Source organism: Artibeus jamaicensis, unplaced genomic scaffold (genome assembly GCF_021234435.1).
Source record: "Artibeus jamaicensis isolate MK-2021 breed Jamaican fruit bat unplaced genomic scaffold, CSHL_Jam_final contig_1832, whole genome shotgun sequence".
NCBI lineage: Eukaryota > Metazoa > Chordata > Mammalia > Chiroptera > Phyllostomidae > Artibeus > Artibeus jamaicensis.
In genome coordinates, this window is record NW_026521362.1 from 5,131,111 (window position 1) to 5,151,928 (window position 20,818).

The window sequence follows — 20,818 nt, forward strand, 5'->3', positions numbered from 1 at the left end:
CCTCTGCAAAGGTAACAGACATGATGCAGAAAGCCCTCTTTGATTTCCTGAAGCACAGGTTTGATGGGAGGTGAGAATATAGATATTTTTGTATTTTTATTTTTCTTTAATCAAACATGTATGATGGAATTTTTTGTGGATCTATGTTTCCAGCAATTGCAGAAGATCTGTAATGAAGAGTTAACTCAGTCAGGGAAGGATACAGTGAAAGAGCTCTAAAAATATGAAGTTATGAAGCATAGCATTGAATCCCCAAGGGAAAAAGGGCTTTGAGTAGGAAAATGATCCATTCGTTTTACTTACCGCATTTTGTAATGCATTGTGCACTCCCGTGTATAATGTACACCCACATTTTTGGCCCAAACTTTCAGGGAAAAAATCTTTCATTTTAATTTTTTTAAAGATTTTATTTATTTATCTTTAGAGGGGAAGGGAAGGAGAGAGGGAGAGAAATAACAATGTATGGTTGCCTCTCATGCGTCCCCTACTGGGAACTGGCCTGCAACCCAGGCATGTACCCTGAACTGGGAATCGAATTGCGATCCTTTAGTTCGCAGGCCCGCGCTCAATCCACTGAGCTATGCCAGCCAGGGCTCATTTTAATATTTTAATTCAATTTTTTATTTATACGTAGAAACAAAACCTATTATTGTATTCCAGGGTATTATTTTGCAGTGGGTATCATTATTGCTCTCTAGAGTTACACTTTTAATGCATAAGCATAAATACAAGAATTAAAAACATTTATATAGATATGGAATTAGTACTACCCATATATATAATGCACACCCTTGTTTTTTCCTAAAAAATTTGGGCAAAAAAGTGAGCATTATACACAGCATAATATGGTAAATGTATGTGTTTGTCTTTATCTTCTCACTGGTTGGTGAATTCTTACCAAACTTGTTTTATGAAAATTATTAATTTAAAATATAGAATAATTATGATAAATATGGTGGCCTGCTGAGCGAGGTGGGTCATACTTAGGAGTTACACATGTGTATGTGTGTGTATCATATAGAGAGAGAAATGTAAAGTACTCGACTTGCTCAAAAAAAAACATGGAAGAAATGTTTTCATCTTAAGCCTCTCAAAGTGACTATTTTGTAGGGAATAGTACTTTGGATGTTTGACTCAGGGTTTGTTTTCTAGAAATTACCTTGTTATTTTATTGGCCTATTTTATGTGCATCCTATGTACCCATTTATACACACCCATTATGAACATGGCTCAGTCTTTAGCTATTAGATAATTTCATCATTTAAGTTTTGTGAAAAATGTCTAGGAGTTTCTGTGTTTTGCAGAGAAATGCTAAAAAGTTCATATGGACTCAATACTAAGTACTAAGCTCTTTCACAATGCATTGTGAATAAAATAACCGCCTGCAAATACCTGAAAACTTATTAGAAATAAAAAAACCCTAAGTAGCATGTACTAAAAAGTATAGTTATATTCATTCAACATACCAAATATTTTAATAAATATGGTATTCTAAGAAAAAAGGAAACATGATAATGCTTTAAATACAAATTGCACATACTTGTCAAAAGAAAAACTTTCTGGATAATTGTGTTAAAAATAGTCATTCATTTCTTGGACTACATACAGAGAAAATAAACTGAGATTTTTAGTTCCAGTAATTGAGATTTTAGTCCAACAAATCTGAATGCCTCAGTGCAATTATTTGAATTACTAAGTACCTTAGTGGAGGCCAAGGTGCCTTAGTGAATACATCCCAAAACGTATCATGATTCCAACACAGTGAAAACTTACTGTTGCTCATGTAACAGTCCTAGGCAGATGTTCCCCAGCTGAAAGCAGAGGAGAGTGGAGCGAGGGGAGGATAGGGCAGAAAGCTTGCTCTGCCCATCTTTGGGGACCTTGGCCTGAGGGTGGTCTCTCCAGTCATCTGGTGGGGACAGGAGCATGCCAGCCTGGAAGTGACACCCACTGATTTTCACATTTCATTGGTTAAACTCGATCACGTGGCCACACTTAATTGTAAAGGAGGCCAGGAAGTAATGAAGTATAGAAATGATCCCTGAAAGTATAGTTTTGAGGCTGGGACGTATATAGTCCAGCTGTGTGCCCAGGAGGAAGAGGATAGAGATACTGTTGACCAAATAATAGTGTCTACTATATGCATCAAGTGGACCCAAAGAGCTATAAGCAAACCTGGAGTTTATCCTGTTACCCTCTTTTTTAAAAAAGACAGGCAAAGGATAAAGTAGTTACAAAACAACCAAGTGAATAACACTGAATACTAGGTTATTGGAGTTGGAGGAAAATGTATAAATTCTTTTATTCTAATCTCTTTCACAACCACTAACCTGCTTCTCTTTGGAAACTGTTGGCTATAGGAAATTCATTTCTTAAGAAAGCATTACAAAGAAACAGCGGAATTCTGACTCTTTAACTTAAATAGTGTTTGTTAGGTTTGGTCCTGGGCTATGATGATCTGAGTCTGAATATCTGCTCAGATGCAGCTCTCCGTGGATTGGAGGCAGCTGACATGCATGGCTCTGTCTTCTGTGTTCTTGGTTGCACACATACACGTCCTTCAGCTATGCTTGGAGTCACATGGTTTTAAACCATGGTGCCATAACCTAAGGAAGTTCTGAGCAGTGCCTCTTTCTGTGGCCCCATAACAGCTCTCGGAGCTGCACAAAGTCCACCCCATACATAACACAGCCTTACTTTGTGTTAGACGGCTTTGGTCCCCACACAGCATCCTTATAAACAACAGCATTAAAGGTTTGAAATGTAGGACCTATGGAAAAAAGAAAACAATTATTATAATTTGGCAAAGAGAAAATGAGTGACTTTATTGCTTGCAAGAGTGGAGAATCTGAGGCTTCAGGCCCAGAATGAGGAAATGTGTTTAACTGCACCAGCAGAGATTTGTTTTGAATCAAGGAGAATCGTCTGCATCAAGCAAGTACACACACTATTGAAAATGATGTTAATGGAAATAGAATTAAAATGCTCATGCCAAGGGCTCCATGGGGTCTGATGACACAGCAGAGGAGCCCAAGATATGAGGGTGAATCCAGCAGCAGCAAAAGTAATAGCTGGAGAAAGTGACTCAACCCCAGAGAGATCTCATGTACGACCGAGTTGGAGAAAGATAGATGTTAAAGGTGGCAGTAGGTGAGTACACTTGCTTTCAAATAATGAGAGGCCAGTGCGACAGGAAACTGAATACTGAATCTACTGGCTGAGTGTGTTTGGAGACTTTGATGAGGACAGACTCTGACATGTCTGTCCTTACATTTTGAGCGATGACAATCTGCTGCATGATGTTTTGCCAGTGAATAAAAGGAGAGAATACAACAAATAGTCTTTCATTGAAACCAGCCAAGAGAACAATTACACAGAAGGCATTAGCCCAGAGATACAGCATACACAATATGTTCTCCTGGAAACCCACTCTGTTTCACTGGCCGTGGATGCAGCAGGCCACACAAAATTGTCAGGAGAAAGTCTTCTTTTTTAGAAAGGGCAAAAAGGGAATCCACTTACTAAGAGAAGATTCCTTCTTCGATACTGTTTTCCAAATCTTGGTTAGAAAATAATTCAACACATTGGATTAAAGTCCAACAGCTTGATTGTTACACAATCATATGCTTGCCTTTTTTTTGGTAGCTGAGGAATTGAGTCAGTTTAGAGCTACTTATACAATTTCTTTTTGCTATAACTTCTATCGTAGGGTCTAACAGTAACACGTGTAAAAAAAATGAAAAGCCCAAATGCAATAGTTCCTGAGGGATCCCTGCAGGTGTGGATGTTCCCATATGGTGACAATTCCTGTGCACAGATGATAAACTAAGTGAGCCCGACAAGCTGCTGCGATGGCACAAGCCTGGTGAGGACCAAGTGGCTGCACAAGAGCAGGGAGCTCTTCTCCTCATCTCACACCACACACCTGCACTGGGGACCCGCCTCGGACTGAGGCTTGTTCAGCTGGTTGCATCTACCATTCATAGGCTGAACAGCGAGCAGTCAAACTAGTTGTGATGTGTTGACTTACACTAATTATTTGAAATCTCAATAAAGTTGGTACTTTAAGCTTTTTGACACCTGCATCACATAAACTCTGTGGCAGTTATTGAAGACTTTCTAACAGACATGATCATGAGAAAAATTCTAAATGAACATCATGTTACACAGATCGGATCTAAAGGGGAAGGAAGTTATTAGTCAAACACTTGAAGAAAAAAAAAAACTTGAGAAAGAATTTGAAGAAAAGAGGCCGAGAAAACAACTTAGGGAGATTCAAGACAGCGTTTATTTATAAAAGGAAATGGGAACAATTGAGGCTATCCCAAAGCAGCCAAGCCATGAAGAGTGAAAACAACTTATAATTGCAGTCAGCAAATGGAGAAGAATCACACAGTGCCTTCTGTCATAATCAATACCCTTCCTCCTCCCATTCTCTATTGAAATGCGGACTCATCAGTGGAAGAGCACCAGAGATAATTAATGGAACACTCTAATGCCAAACATGAACATTTAAATTAGCAGGTTTTAATTACATGCCCACCTTGATTCTCCCACCCTCAAAGTATATGCAAATATCACAGACTCTGGAGATAGGAGAGTTCATGGTAGACTAACTTTTAAGGACAGGATATAAAGAAACTTTTTCAAGTCTTTAAATATCCAGTAATTGTCTTGTATACATTATATATGTACCTATCCATATAGGGCACTGTGCATAATTATTTAAGAATGCTCTTTTCATGTATTACCTTGTTTTCTCCTAATGACAATCCCATGAGATAGTTTGGCGAAGCTACCATCACCATAACATTGACCACAGTACCAATGCCCCCCGTACAGTGTGACTTGTTCATAGTCCTGCAACCAGCAAGAGCGACATCCAGGAGGAACACTCAGGCCTAGGATGCTTTCCATCCCTGTTGTCTTGTTGGTGCCCTGTCTGTCCTTTGGAACACTTTTCTCCATGAATATTAGGATCTAAAAAATATTAACATACTAAGGGGACTGCATATCACGTATAGCAAGGATAAAGTACAGAAGGATCTTACAGCTGTTCCATTACCAACATAGAAATACTAATTTTTAAAATTAATATGTCATCATCAAAAGTAATATCTTTCCATAGAAAATCACAGAAAACTGACCCTCACAGATCATGATGGATTCTAGCAACTATGGTGAATTCTGACACAGAAATAAGTAACAGTTGGGGTTCAGATTTGCTAGATTTCAAGAGTGGTTTTGCTAGTTTCTGGTGACACTTGCTAGTGTACCCAGGCTGCTGAGGAACTGACCTCCTCTTAGTCTTTTATCTACAGACCAGCAACTACTGAGGCTGCCTCCCAGGAAACTCCCAGGGAACTCTTCAGAGACACATATCAAACAAGATGCATGGAAGTGCTGAAAGACATGAAAGGGGAGCATACAGCAAGAAAAAAAGTAGAAAGGATATCACTTTCAGTTAACCAAAAGTGTATAAACTACATAACATTTCATGGTGAATGTAATCACATTGCTGGGGAGCCTTTTACCAAAACAAAAGAAAACAGTATAGGTTTAGATTTGGTTTCTGATTTTAATAATAGTAAACATCTTTGCCTTGGGGGGAAAAACTCTTGCTTTGTCCTGTTAGAGGGTTCCTGGGACCGTGTCTGTCTTCTGAGCCCTTCCAACCGTGTGTACTTGTATTAAGAAGTAACTTGTATGAACAAATTAGCTGCTATTTTATTAACAAGCAAGACAAGAAAAAGAACCCTCTATTGTCCATACATTTTCCTGTGTGGGGAATACAGGAAGCATTTTTTTTTCTGTTTGTATGTGTGTTTGGCAAAACTTCGGGTGTGTTTGAAAATGGCTTTGTCAAAATGTTTATAACCCAGAAAAAATAAAAGTATCCATCTGTTGATAATCCCTTAAACTTTTAAGAACCAAGGGTCACTATTTGACTTGTATGGAACCATAATATTTGATCTTCATCTAAGCAGAATAGACTCTGTGGGCCCTTCAAAAGTAATTATTCTAGAAAGTTGAATTGCTCTGCAACTTCACTCTATGCTTCTAACCAGCAACTTCATTTCTGAAACAACAAACAAATGAACAAAGAACAGAAACAAAAGGGATAAACAAGCAGACCCAATCCACAGGACCGCCTATGAGATTTCGTAGTTGCAGGGACAACTGAAAAAATGGAGACTAAGATGTGACTTTAACCTGAACAAATCCTGACCATCTCTCAGGTCGTGGCCAAGACTGACTGGGCTTCTGCACTGTGATGATTTGGCTTCTGGCTGGAGAGCTGGGGTTGCTGGAGAAGAAAACTGAAACTCAAAGAGAATTACAACTCGGATGACTAAGGACTGGCCTTGTGCTTGGGGCCTGTGGGTTTCACCTCCTTAGCCTCTTACTAACCGCGTGAAACTTCCCCTCTGCATCTCAGTTTTTCTTCTTGGTAAAATGAAGAGATATTACTTGACCAGTGTTTCCCAGTGTCTTTTAGCAGTTGAAAAACTTTTAGCAATGAAATCATATAGAAAGCCCCATCCTAGACAACAGAAATGCAGAGGCCTTTGCCCGTGCTTTCAGTGGGAAATCTGGAGCCCCGCCCACTCAACCTCCTGTAGAGTTCTCAGTGCCCCGGACGTGTTTCGAGAAACTGGTTTCTGCAGAAGACAATGTGAAGATGTTTCAAGTAATTTACAAGGGCCTAAAAATTCTAAAAGTTCAAAACTTTGAAACTTCCTGACTATCTGCAACTTATAAATACAAAGACACAAGCAAGGGGTACTTTGCTTTAAGAGGGCACCAGAATTTTTGCACAGTCTGTTACTTTAAAGAAGCAATTTTCGACAATTTGTTAAATGAAATATTTTTAATTCTCCACAAGGCTTCCGGTCACTGAAGCCAGGTGAACCATCTCCTGAGAGGAGAGGCTGATAATGTTGTCCAAAAACAGGTGTGAGATGACATAAGACTTTATAATTATTAGTAATTATACCTCTTCCCTGGTCCAACTCCCGAAGGAGTTTGCAAATGAAGGAGAATGGATGCACCAACTGAGTATGAAGAGAAAGGACTGCTACTCCCCTGTCTGCTTTTTGGAACTCTGCCAAGTTGGTCTACGGTGGCAGTAAATGGCTTAGAGAGTTGTTCTTTGCATTCTACAAGCAGATAATAGTCTGACACTGGGCGCAACCCCAGTTTAAATGAAGAATTCTTAAATCATAAGTTCCAGAGATTCTCATTTGATAATCATATGCAAGTAGACCCCTCTCACCATTCATTTGCTGTGCCTTTAATCCCCACCGTGTCCCTGTGAGTCAGGCACTGCACTTGGTGTTGGGAGAACTGTGTTCGTTTCCTTTATTGTGCCTTTCCTTTATTCTCTTTCATGATGGCAGGAGACTTTCTAACGTAAAACATCCTGGTACAAGCCTCACACTGCCTTCTTATGACTGCCCACCATCTAGATTCAAAGTCACATGCAAATATGCTAAAGAATCTTGGGCCTGAAAAAAAAGAAATCATATTTTTCATATTCTTAGAAGTGAACCCTTCCTTTGGACTGGTAGAGACATGTGCCATGTATTATAAATTAACCGTTGAGCACCAGGAATGCAACATAGCTACCAACTGGTTGATTGTCTTTGATGATCAAAATGAAGAAGGTTTCCCCCTTTGACCAACAGCATGAATATGCCAGGGCATCTAGAGTTTTTGAAGGTCTTGTTCAAGAGCAACTCAACTGTGAATTGTAGAGAAAGTGTAATGCTGTTTCCTAGAGAGAACATGGTTTATTCATGCGTTTTCATTGCCTCCTGGCATGGTGTACATTAAAGAGACTCTAATAAGGCAGACAACAGTGGAGGGAGATCTGCAATTTTGCTGCTGTGATTTTTTTTGTTAAATAGTCTAAATCTTCCTCTGTTCTGCTCTGCTTGTGTTTTAATACTAGCCAAAGCCTGTTTAAAATACTTGTGGTCAATGTTTATTATACTGTGGTTGCACTATAGTATGCAAAGTGGTTATTAAGTACAGTGGTTATAACTCATTTGAAGAGCCCTAAAACATTTTTACTGGTGTGTTTTTGTTCTGTGTTCCTATTCATAGGATATCAATAACGAGAGTGACAGCTGACATTTCTCTTGCTAAGAGGTCTGTCCTAAATAATCCCAGCAAGAGAGCAATAATTGAACGTTCGAACACTCGGTCCAGCCTAGGTAAGATGTTCAAATGTGGTACTCTCCAAGCTGTGCTTTCAGACTGATAATGACACGTGTTGCATTTGGGGTGGCTTTTCCAGTTTGCTCCCCATTTTGAACGGGGACACACTGGTTACTGAAGAGAATGCTCTCCGTGGAAAAGAAGTGAGTAGAGTCCTACAGCAGCCAGAGCCTCCTCTATCTCAGCTCTAGTCCATTAGCTCATGAGTAGTCTGGTGGGAAGAATCCTCAATGGGATCTCCAGTCTGTCATTGCCTAACCGTGTGAAGCCACTCATCTCCACTTTGCCCTAGTTTCTGTGTGTGGTTAATGATATCTGTCATACCTGAGTCACAGCTGGCATGAAAGGAAACGAGATGTTCTGCCCTCTAAGGTCTTTAGAAGAAGGCTAGATCTTGGTGTTCTTAATGTTGCTTCTGCTGCTGCCTGGGAGTACCCAGAAGAGTCACATCTGAAGTGGAAATAGTAACCACTATTAATAACATGCAGGTTGCTTAAACATGTCTTTCTTGGAACACCAGTTAGAAAACATGTTGAAATTTCCCATGATGCAGAAGAAAAAAACGCTGGATAGGATTAGCTCTATCAAGCCCTATATGAGCAGGACTGTGGAGGCTGGATTCACCATCCACAGAAACAAGTCTGCGCTGCTGGTGAGTCACAGCATTCGTATCAGAAGGCTCCTTTCGAGCAGTGTAGTCCACTCACAACTTTCTGGGAGTCTCCTTTACATTCACATTCTAAAGGCAACTTCTTTGACTGCCATCTTCCTCATGGGCAGATAGGGGTCTTCTGTGCCATTTCATTTTTAACTACTGAAATGAGTTCAAACATGTCATCAAGAATTCGTTGAAGGTTGTGTCAAGAATTGAGCAGGTTGGAAAGAGGCTACAAAGTATCATCTTTATATTCCTGGCATGGAATTGGCACATGGCAATTGATCAGTGAATGTCTGATGAATGCTTTGTGAAAGAATGCTAAATTTGCCAAATGAAATAGGTGTCAGAGCTTGTCTGGTCAGGATCCCAGGATCAGTGGTTTTTCCACATACAGAATGAAACACTTAAAAGCACAATATTTTCTTTCTTTTTTATTTTTAATATGTTTTATTGATAATGCTATTCCCCTCCTCCCTGCACACCCTCTCCTACCCACAGTACCTCCCTTTAGTTCATGTCCGTGTGTCACAAGTTCTTTAGCATTTACATTTTCCATACTATTCTTACCCTCCCCCTGCCTATTTTCTACCAACCATCTATGCTACTTATTCTCTGTACCTTTTCCCTCTCTCTCCTCCTCCCACTCCCCTGTTGCTAACCTTCCGTGAGATCTCCATTTCTGTGGTTCTGTTCCTGTTCTAGTTGTTTGCTTAGTTTGTTTTTGTTTTAGGTACGGTTGTTACTAACTGTGACTTTGTTGTCATTCTACTGTACATGTTTTTTATCTTCTTTTTCTTAGGTAAGTTCCTTTAACATTTCATATAATAAGGGCTTGGTGATGATGAACTCCTTGAACTTGACCTTATCTGAGAAGCACTTTATCTGCCCTTCAATTCTAAATGAAAGCTTCACTGGATAGAGCAATCTTGGATGTAGGTCCTTGCCTTTCGTGATTTGGAATACTTCTTTCCAGCCCCTTCTTGCCTGTAAGGTCTTTTTTGAGAAATCCGCTGACAGTCTGATGGGAACTCCTTTGTAGGTGACTGACCCCTTATCTCTTGCTGCTTCTAGGATTCTCTCCTTCATTTTAATCTCAGCTAATGTAATTACGATGTGCCTTGGTGTGTTCCTCCTTGGGTCCACCTTCTTTGGGACTCTCTGAGCTTCCTGGACTTCCTGGAAATCTATTTTCTTTGCCAGATTGGGGAATTTTTCCTTTATTATTTGTTCAAATAAGTTTTCCACTGGTGGCTGTTCCTCTTCCCCTTCTGGTACCCCTATAATTTGGATGTTGGAATGTTTAAAGATGTCCTGAAGGTTCTTAAGCCTCTCATTTTTTTGAATTCTTGTTTCTTCATTCTTTTTTGTTTGGTTGTTTCTTTCTTCCTTTTGGTCCCTTCTATTGAGGTCCCAGTTTCCTTCCCATCACTATTGGTTCCCTGTGCATTTTCCTTCATTTCACTTGGCATAGCCTTCATTTTTTCATCTAATTTGTGACCAAATTCAACCAATTCTATGAGTATCCTGATCACCAGTGCTTTGAACTGTGCATCTGATAGGTTGGCTATCTCTTGGTTGCTTAGTTGTATTATTTCTGGATCTTTGATTTGTTCTTCTGTTTTGGCCATTTTTTTTTTGTCTTGTTGTGCCTGTTACATATGAGGGGCAGAGCCTTAGGTGTTTACCAGGGTGGGTCAACCCAGTTGCTGGGTTATGATGCTATATATTAGGGCGGGGTTCAAGAGGGAACAATGGCACTTGCTCCGCTCTCTGTCAGACCTCAGTCCCTTCTGCCACTTCCCCCAAGCAAATTGGGCCCTTCTGGTGCTGGTTACCAGGTGGGTGGGCTTGTACACCATCCAGGACCCTGTGGGTCTCTCCAGCAAACAGGCTGGGAGTCTCTCCCTGTGTGTCAACCCCAACAGGTGTTTTCAATCTGTGTTTTGAGGCTGTATTTCCTGGGGCTGGGACCCTGGGTTGCACGGTCTGTCTTGCTCCCCAGTTATATGCGTGAGAGTGTGGGACCACCCAGTCAGCCAGCTGCCTTGTTTGCAGTGTCTCACTTCACACTCACCCCCTTGCTAGGTCTGTCCGTTGCCACCCTGTGGCCAGGGTCTTCCAACTGCTGCTTGGGCACCCAGGGTTGGCCCACCACTGTCTTATGTGCCCTTTTGTCACCGCTTCCTGTGCTGTGACCCCTCTCACTTGGTCTGGATGAATGTGTCTATTTCAGCTCCTTGGCTGTCTGACTTCTGTACAGTTCAATTCTTTGTCAGTTTTGGTTACTATTTTATTTCTAAATTTTTGTTGTCCTTATTTTGGTTGTTTGAAGAGGCACAGTGTGTCTACCTACGCCTCCATCTTGGCCGAAAGTAGGCACAATATTTTCACCTTGAGGAGATGATGATGGCAGAGCTGCTGCTGATGAATCAGATTAGGTAACTGACTAAAATCAAACATCATGAGTGACAAGGATGCCAAATTAGATTAAAGATTTCTCAAATAAGCATCTGGTCCCTGCTCTCCTGTCTTTTTCTCTCCTCTCCTCACAATGCCTTTGCCTTCTTTTGATGGATCGCTTAAAACCATAAGCTAGGTTGCTTGACTCTATCATTCACACCAGCCAAGGGTTTCATAAATATTCTTTGAAGTCATTGGCATAGTCCAGTCACCTGTTGTCAGAGGCAGTGGGCTGGGTGGGATGGAGTTAGCGTAAATATTGAGGAAGAAACAAGGTCAATGTCAGTTCACTGCTTTTTTCCTTTGTTCTGAAAACTCACATACCACAAGCACTGGAGTTAATGGAATGGTGATCTGTTATAGTAATCACTGTGTGAGCCACCTCTGTCCATTTACCTGCTTATTCACGCACACTTGCAGATTCCTTCATCAAATGTTTATTGAACACTTGAAACATGCCATGCGTTGTGCCAGACTTGGGAAGTGTGAACATGACTAAAACTAAGTATCATCATACCCACAAGCAAACAGAAAGAAAAAACAGGTGGTTACCATACTGTTTGATAAGGAAATTATGAGCCAAGAGCTAAAGGTATAAAGAAAGAAGGGCAGGAAGTGAGAGGTGTCTGAGAAGACATTGGGAAGTGATGTATGAGCTGGTTCTTCAAGGCAGACAAGAATGTGCAGAGGCATCAGCATATATACATAACAAAACATTGTGTGGTTGAGAAACACCTGTTTTGTACAGAGCATACCTAGAAAATGGGAATGATGACATGTTTGAAAGTGACAGAAGAGGCTAAAAAAAGTAGATTGAGGCCGGTATGTTAGGGATATGCCATGCTAAAGAGATCTCCAAAGTAGAGCCCATGAAATGTTAATTTTAAAAGATACTAAACAGTTGTTATACCCAAAATATTTTTTATGGTCAAATAAATTTGGAAATTGTGGATTAAACAATGAGCAAGTTTCCTCATTGGAACACTTCTTATAGCTGTAACAGAAACAATGGATAATGCACATTTGAAATTCCAAAAGAAACTATTATAATATGCAACTATTCCAATAGAAACTATTATAATATTTCTCTTACAGAAAACCTCCTTCTTCCCATAGCATGTCTTAGGGGATTGTGCTTCCAGGGTACCCACTTACTTCGGGAAATGCTGCTTTGAGCCTGGGAAGCCATGGAAGTAGTTACAGCATTCGGATAGAAAAAAGATCACAGGTGATAGAAAGGCTGGAGAGAAACCGGTCCATATCAGTCATGGTCACGTTTGGAAGTGTTTGTTAACATTCCTCCAGCACCACACTCCATGACTTCTCAGAGCTCTCTCTCTCTCTCTCTCTCTCTGAACTAAAATCATGATGAAACTTCCATTGGAAGCCTTCTGAAAAATCTGCCTGTGTAGTCAAAGTTGTTGAGTTTGGTTAAAGTTTTGTTTTAAGAAAATCAGCTATGTAGATAAACATGCCTTTCTCTTCCTCACACGTACAATTTTTTTACTGCTTTCTGTATACATATCATCCAGATATTGGACCCACTTCAGTATACAGTGTGTGGCTCTCTGCAGCCTCCTGGCTAGCTCTGCCCAAGTACCTCCCTGTTCATGCCAGAGTGCTCATTGCCCACAAATTTTGTGCTGTTTAAGCAGGAGGTGTGCCTGCCCTCAGTGCCTGTCAAAATCCACACTTTCCTCATCACTGGTGCAGAGGAAATAAGGCCAGGATTTCTGAGTTACTTACTTGGACACTCAGAGTGTCTCGAATGTTCTTATACCAGAGCAGTCCTGTTTGTTGCTGCCTTTTTGCTACTTCGGAAAATGCCGTGTTCAGATTTGAAACTTAAAGCAACATAAACTTGTCATAGGTTGGTCTGGGCCAGGAGTTACATTAAACCAGTGGCAGCTGAATAAAAACAATCAATGGAGAACATACCCCCACAGCCTGAGGCTGAAATTGACTAATAAGTATATATAATTTATTTTTTAAACTTCTCTCATAAGAAAACTCTTTTTGTAAACTGTTTCTGACATGAGAAGAAAAACAGGTATGTTATTATTACTAACAAATATGGAATGTAATTTCAAAAAATTTTTGAGTAAGCCTAACTGTCCAAATGTTTTACATTGCCATCCTCAAAGCTAGTCACCTTTCAAAGCAACATGAAATCTTTCAAGCCATTGGTATTAGATAATATGAAAACAGTAGATATATTGACTCTTTACATTCATCCTTCTAATACAGTGATTGTGTGGAAAATAAGAAGTTTATACTATTAGGCAAAACCCCAGAAAATAAAGTTACGTGATAGTTTTGAGCATTCATGCTCCCACACACTCTGTCAATACATTGATTATTGAAGGGAGGCAACATGAACTTGAGTTTATACTGAATAAGCAAAACAAGCCATAGGATTCCGGTACATGCCCTTTTCGGGGAGGATATTTGAGCAACGCTGCCTTTTTCTAGGCCATCTTTGCAATAATTTAAATGAGGTATCTTAGGCTACTCCTTGTAATTTGGATGAGGTTACATTGTTAGGTCATACCTGTAGCCCAAAATAAGAAATAAAAAGCAAACCAAGATCACCTCTCTGAAAATTGTTTGACTCAAACTTTGAACATGACCCAGTGAGAGTCAGTTTATATATATATATATATATATATATATATATATATATATATATATACATTTTTTATATTTTAGAAAGCCATATTATGTTTTATGGATAATCTGTTTTGCTTTTAAAAGTAGCTGGATTGCTTTAGACATTAATAACTAGATTTTTTGTTTGACTGGATTCACTCATAGATTCAAATATCTTGGCCATTACAGCCACCGAATAGATTTGCATCTAGATTTATTGTAGCATTTTAATATAATTGGTCTTAGTTTTATTTTGAATAAAACTGAAGATAATTATGCCTCAGAACAGTCAACTGGCCCTAGTACTTAAGTTAAGACTTAGCAATACACTAGTTATAAGGTTAGATCCAGAATATTTAACCAAAGGTCCAAAAGCCTGCACATCAGTCAAAACAGATGAGTTGTGAGATTTTCTAAAAGATACCCATAAAATATTAGTATATAAGTTGTTCATTGGTAGAAATATTTTTTCTAAATGTGGTTTCAGTTTCTATAGCCAGAATAAAAGTTCTGGAGACAAAGCAACCACCAAAAATAACGTAGCTGTGTCAGTAGTTAAATATTTGGGTGAATGTGAGAAGCAATCCAGAGAGCCATCTCCAAATTCCCGCCAACTGGTTTTATGCAAAATTCAACCCATTTCTCTCTCTTTAGGAAAAAAAATCTTAAGTTAGATCAGAATATGTAAACTTTAAATGTTCTGTGTTACAATGTAGACAAATATCTGAAAGGGCTACTATATTTTTTAAATATAAGAACTAATTAATGAAAATAACCATTCCTTGTTATTTATTATCTCTCCTTTTAGCGGAAGTACAGAGTGAAATCGAAAGAATCTTTGAGTTGGCAAGATCTTTGCAACTGGTTGTTCTCGACGCAGACACTATCAATCACCCAGCACAACTTATAAAGACTTCCTTAGCGCCAATTATCGTTCATGTAAAAGTCTCGTCTCCCAAGGTAATTAGCTCATCTCTAGCTTAAGAATTAGCAGCCCTTTTTTTTTTTTTTGCTCTGCTTTTCTATTAGTGGGCAAGGAGAATGTCTTGTTTAGACCTTTTAATGAGCACAGGTTTTAATTCCCACAGTTTGTAAAGATTCTAGAAATTCTGATGTAGCAAATTAAATTCCTTCAAAAAGCTCACAGTCTATTGTGGCTCCATAACCAGGCAGTTTTGTAAGAATATAATGGAAACAGCAAATTAAGAGAGGTGAGGAAAAGTAACCTCTGGCTTTTCAGAGACTTTGGATTTAACTCTGGTAAATTTCTTGGGTAATGTTGATTATTGTATCATCTATATTTTCCTAACCCAGTTAAGAGAGTACGTAGTTCAGAAAAGGTATCTAGATTTATCACACATAAAGTCATACATCACTGTACACAATCTCTTATGGAAACATTATAGACCCTTACATTTGTGCTTAGGTTGGGTTCTTTGAGGAATGTAGTTATTCTGTGATTAAGCACATGTGATATTTGCCAGGTGTCTTCATGCCACCAGGGGAGAGAAAGTTGAAAGTGAGGCTGCCTCAGATTATTGGTCTTTTTTTATTTGAGTTTTCTTTAATTTTTAAAGACTATTGATGTTGCAAAAACTTCATATGAAATATGAGGTCTGTCCAAAAAGTATCCCACCATGTACCACGAAAAATAGAGACAGTTATTGAAGAAGATACAAGGTACAAGAAGCATTGTACATATAGGACAGCCAACACCTCAGTCCCCGCCAAAGAAGGCACCTTGGGACCTCACACAGTTCTCCCTGTTGCCATCAGCTACATGGTAGCATTTTCCTGAATCTCATCAACAATCTGAAATCTCTTCCCTAGCAAAGGTGATTTTAGTTGGGAAAAGCCAGAAGTCACAGGGGGCCAAATTTGGGCTGTAGGAAGGCTGAGTCATCAGGGTGACTTGATGTTTCTCAAAAACTCTGCATGAGACATGATGGGGCACATTATTGTGATAAATGGGTGCATTATCATGATGAAGCTGCCAATCATCACTTTCCCATAGCTGCAGCCTTCTGAGTCATCTGAATAGTTTTCACAGAGGAATGTTCAGGCCTAATGCAAAATCTGATGCAGATTCCTTGCTCTGTTTGCTCAGTCATTTTGAATATGATGGCCACACAGTGCACATACTCACTCAGTCTGGTCTACCGCCCCACTGACTAGTACAGTGACTAGTCACTGTTCACACATGCGCATTCCAGTCCACTCTCCTTGGCTGCCAGGTTACATCAGTGTCACCAAACTGTTCTCATTATATTAAGAATGGCTGGACTTTTTTCGGACAGGCTTCGTATGTACCCTTGGGAGATACTACCTTAATAATCAGTGCTTTTCAGTGGATCCAACAGTGCATTTTAATACTTAAATGCCAATTCAACTTGCAACCAGAACAGTCGTCTCCTGTCATGGGTGGAGAATGCCTACAGAAGCTGCCTTCACAGCCTGTCTGTGGTCCTTGACCTTCCATTCTGGCACTGGTTCTGCACAGGATGAACTTGGGAATCCTGACAAAAACCAGGACCTTTTGGGAATCATTAGAATAGATAGAAGTTGCTTTAACTGCCTGGAGATCTCTTTGAAGGGGACTGAAAGGGATTCAAACACCCTTCACTGCAATGATTTCAATCCCTCTCGCTCCCTGCCCCAGTCACCACGAGGTTCATAAGTACAAGAAATGGGGTTCTTATAGGCATATCTGCTGAGATATCACAGAGCCTCATACACTAGTGCCGTTTTGGGGAGAGGGTGCTGTTCCAGCTAAAAAAAAAAAAAACTAAGGGAAAGGGCAGTGTATGGCAAAATGCAGTTATAGCAGTGCCCAAAACACAGATGTATCACTGGTTCATATGTGGCAATATACCAGTACAAATGTTTTGCTTAAATTTCTATCATGAAATCATCTTATTAATGTAAAATTAAACTGGAATGTGTATTTGGGGGAGTAATGTTTAATTATTGGGATAATTATTAGTGACAAAGGGACCAGATATATAATTGGCTCTGATATTTATCTGACATTGAGGTAGTAAACCACAATATTACTCCTGAGCAGCTGAATTTGGACATAAATGACCTGGTACAGTTTAGTTCCTCCACTTTTGCAGGGCTGTTTTTGAAATCTCTGGGTAAAATGTAGCAGGGGGGAACTAGATCCCACCAAGAACTCACATGGAGTGAGAATAGGAAGAATGCACCAAACCCGAGCTCACTGAAAGCCAGTGCAAGTAGACAATGTCATTACAGAGTTCATATGTGATTTGTCACATTGCATTTTCTCGCTATTAATACTCATTGCTAAAGAGACTGTAAAAGGGGCCTGGGTTTATTCGGTTTTCTGCAACTCACTGACAGTATCTCAGATTCCTGTCTTCTTCTGTCAGGTTTTACAGCGCTTGATTAAATCCAGAGGAAAGTCCCAGAGTAAACACTTAAACGTGCAACTGGTGGCAGCTGACAAACTTGCACAATGCCCCCCGGTGAGTACAATCATTTTTGTCTTAATTATTCTTGACTCGTTAGGAGAGGGGGTGTTTTTTTCACGTCAGCATTGTCGTTTTTATTCTAGAATGATGGTGAAGATGATATGTTGTCATAAACCTAATGAATTTCTTGAACTAAATGGACGCTGTCATGTTCACCCCCCGCAGGCATCCAGAGCTGGTGGTGTCTGCTATGTAATCAAAAATGAAGGTAGTTAGTCCACTCATGTGGAACTTTTATGAAATGAAAAGAAAACATACCGATTTGACTTTCCTTAACTGTTCTGCCTGAAAGTCCTGATAGGTATAAAAGATTATGACTTTGGTGGTTGAGAATTTATTGGGACTAGAAGAGCCCTGTGGAGGTAGCAGGTGAAGAGGTCAGGGTTAAGTAAGGTGAAAAGACATATTATAGCAACTTTTTTCCCAGTGCCATTGCCAGAAAATAGCTGCTGAGTTGGAAGCCAGCAAATGGTGGGAGGTGGGTGGGTGGGGGCGGTAACCACTATCATGTGGGTGGGTCACCAGTGGCTGATCAGTGTCCACACCTGCCCAGCTGACTCACTGTTTCTGCCTGTGTTTCTCTAAAAGAAATAACTGTTTTTTCCTACTGATTTGAACAATAGATTTATACTTGTATAAGGATGGTGTATGCTGTGTAAAAGGATAAAATTCAATTCAGATGTTTACAAAGACAACACAGCATAGCTGCAAAAATGTATAGACTCTGGAGCCAGACTGCCTGAGTTCAAATTCATACTAGAGGTTACATCCCTACTTGTACCTCCCTCATTGGGTTTATGTAGATTTAACAAGTGAATATATCCTAAAGCTCTTAGAACAGTGGCTGGCACATAATAAGTACCATCTAATTGTTTCTGCTATAATAAATAGATGTACTTGTGCTATGCCATGCCCAACCTTCAGGCTCCCTAAGGATATGTTCCTGTCTGGTTTACTATTGTATATCAAACTCCTATCATGGTAGGCCCACAATAAGTATTTAGTGAACGAATGAAAAGATGTACAGGCAATGAGTAATAACGCATCCTTTTACTAGATGCTTACAATGGGCCAGATGCCATGCTGAATGTTTTATATAGATTATCTCTGATCGTCACAGTTACCTAGTAAGATAAGTGGTATTATCCCCATTATATAGTTGAGGCAACTGAAGTCAAGAGGTGAAATGATTCCCCTAAGGTCAAAGCAAATTGGAATTAGATTTATGATTTATCTGGCTCAGTTTCCTCCCCTCAAAACCCCACTCTACTACACACACACAACTTATTTCCTACCTACAGATAGATAATTTGGATAGCTTGGAGTCTGGAGTGCTGTGTTAAGAATCTGACTTCACATTGTCTACTAATGAAGTCCACTTATACAGTGGATTGTATGATTGAAGCACTGAGCAAATATAGAAGAATGTCTTACCCAGTTGAAGGACACTAACCCTTATGGATCAGCTACCAAAAGCTGGGAACTGTTACTGTTTTCAATTTTTAGAATGGTCTTCTAGGGATAGTTATGTCAGTTAGGGTCTTCTAGGAAGCAGAGACCTAAATGAAATTAGAGGTGCAGATTTAATGGAAAAAATACCAGTGAGAGATGTATGGGAACTGGCAAGGAGAGCCTTGAGACCTGCTGCAGGCCTGACCCTGTGAAAGAAGGGTGGGAAGGAAGGAGAATGGGCAGGAGAAGCCTCAGACTATGATGCAGCCTTAAGAAAATTTCAGTTGCTTACATGGAGATCCCCAGAGAAAAGATCACCCATTAGAGGAGTCTCATGTTGGGCAGAACTGCCCAGGCTCCAATCCTTGTTCTGTGCTCAGGCATTGACAGGGAGTAGCCCAGGAAGGGCGTGGCCTCAGCTTGAACGCTGTGATGGATACTGAGGGTGCAGCAACCCAAGTCTGTCTGCTGCCTACACTCATCACAGCAGACTCTCACCCAAGGGGAAATCTGAACACGCACCCCTATGACAGCCCTAGTAAATAACAGTATCCTTCCTTTCTAGAGGAGAAAGTAAGTCCCTGGTTAAGAAACCTGCTGGAGGTAGGAATTAGTAAACGAGAGCCAGGATTCAACCCTAGATCTCTCTGACTCCAATAGACCTCTGTCCACTGTGCCACTCCACCTCTGCACAGAGTTGTGTAGTGTAAATGAACCTCTGGTCCCAAACTTGGCCACGCAAGAAATAGTACATTTTATATTTAGACGCCCACTCCATGAGGCAGGCAGGATATTTAGCTATGCTTACAGCCACATTTACCCTAACCAAGAGCAGAACAAAGACCCTAAGTTGTAAAGGTAGGGTTGGTGAGGAAATTGACGGAGTAAGAGGGAGAGTTCCAATTTAGAAAACCATTCACCAGGTCCAGGTGATCCTTAGGGGTGGGTGTGCTGCTGTGTCAAACCTCATGTAACATTGCAGAGGAGCTCCCTTCCTTCTCTGTCTGAGGGGAGGGGTGTCTTCCTCTTTTCCCCTCTTGTTGCTATTAAAGGAACTTCCTTTCAGCTTTGATTATACTAAAAGCATCCCCACTTTCATTTCCAGAGGTAGTTAGTAAAATCTCTCCAGCAAATTTAGACTTTTGGGAAACAAAACCCAGGACTGGAAATGGAGAGCTGGCAATTTCCTGCCACAGTCTCTATCCCCCAACTTCCACCTCTTTCTCCACTACTTCCCAGACAAGGGAGAATAGACCCTGTCACCTATTTGAATGGCAGACAAGAACAGGAAAAACACAGGTTAGTTTCTCAAAACTTGTTTGCCATGTATATCTTCATAAATGTAGGAAGATTTACACTATGAAGGCAGCAAATTCTGCTGTTGTCCCATCTCTGTGAGGACCCAGAGATGGTGCTAAGATCAGTGGGAGGGACTTCCAATCAAAATAGCAGCATGGGTTAACATGGCTTGCCTCCTCACAAACCACATCAAAATTACAAGTAAAATACAGAACAACCATCACTCAAAACTTTCAGAAATGGAGTTCAATGGAAGTCTGACAACTATGGATTTAAAGAAACCACATCCATCCAGACTGTTAGGAGAGGTGGAATCTTAGATCTGCTGGTCCCTTGCCCACATGTGGTGGATAGAAATTCGGGAGAGAACTCTCAGAAAGAAGTGAGTCACAGCTCACACCAAGGCCCCCAGGTAATGGTTCCAGTGCCAGGAAGATAAGTCCCCATAACTTCTGGCTATAAAAGCCAGTGGGGATTGAGTTGGTAGAAGAAACTTCTGAAGTCCCAAGCAGTTCCCCTTAAAGAACCCACACAAAGACTTATTCAGACTCACTTCCTCTGAGCTCCAGCACTGGGGTAGCTG

The 20,818-nt window shown here is 40.3% G+C and overlaps 1 protein-coding gene across 3 annotated transcripts in view; it reads left to right on the forward strand.

Moving 5' to 3' along the window:
• CACNB4 (calcium voltage-gated channel auxiliary subunit beta 4) overlaps window positions 1-20,818 on the forward strand; it is a 240,067-nt gene that overhangs the window by 200,958 nt on the left and 18,291 nt on the right. For all 3 annotated transcript variants that reach the window (XM_037131328.2, XM_037131329.2, XM_053671843.1), the window contains 4 exons: window positions 12-70; window positions 8,110-8,219; window positions 14,799-14,950; window positions 17,383-17,478. In XM_037131328.2, coding sequence (XP_036987223.1) covers window positions 12-70; window positions 8,110-8,219; window positions 14,799-14,950; window positions 17,383-17,478 — 417 coding nt within the window. The remainder of the gene's footprint in view (window positions 1-11; window positions 71-8,109; window positions 8,220-14,798; window positions 14,951-17,382; window positions 17,479-20,818) is intronic.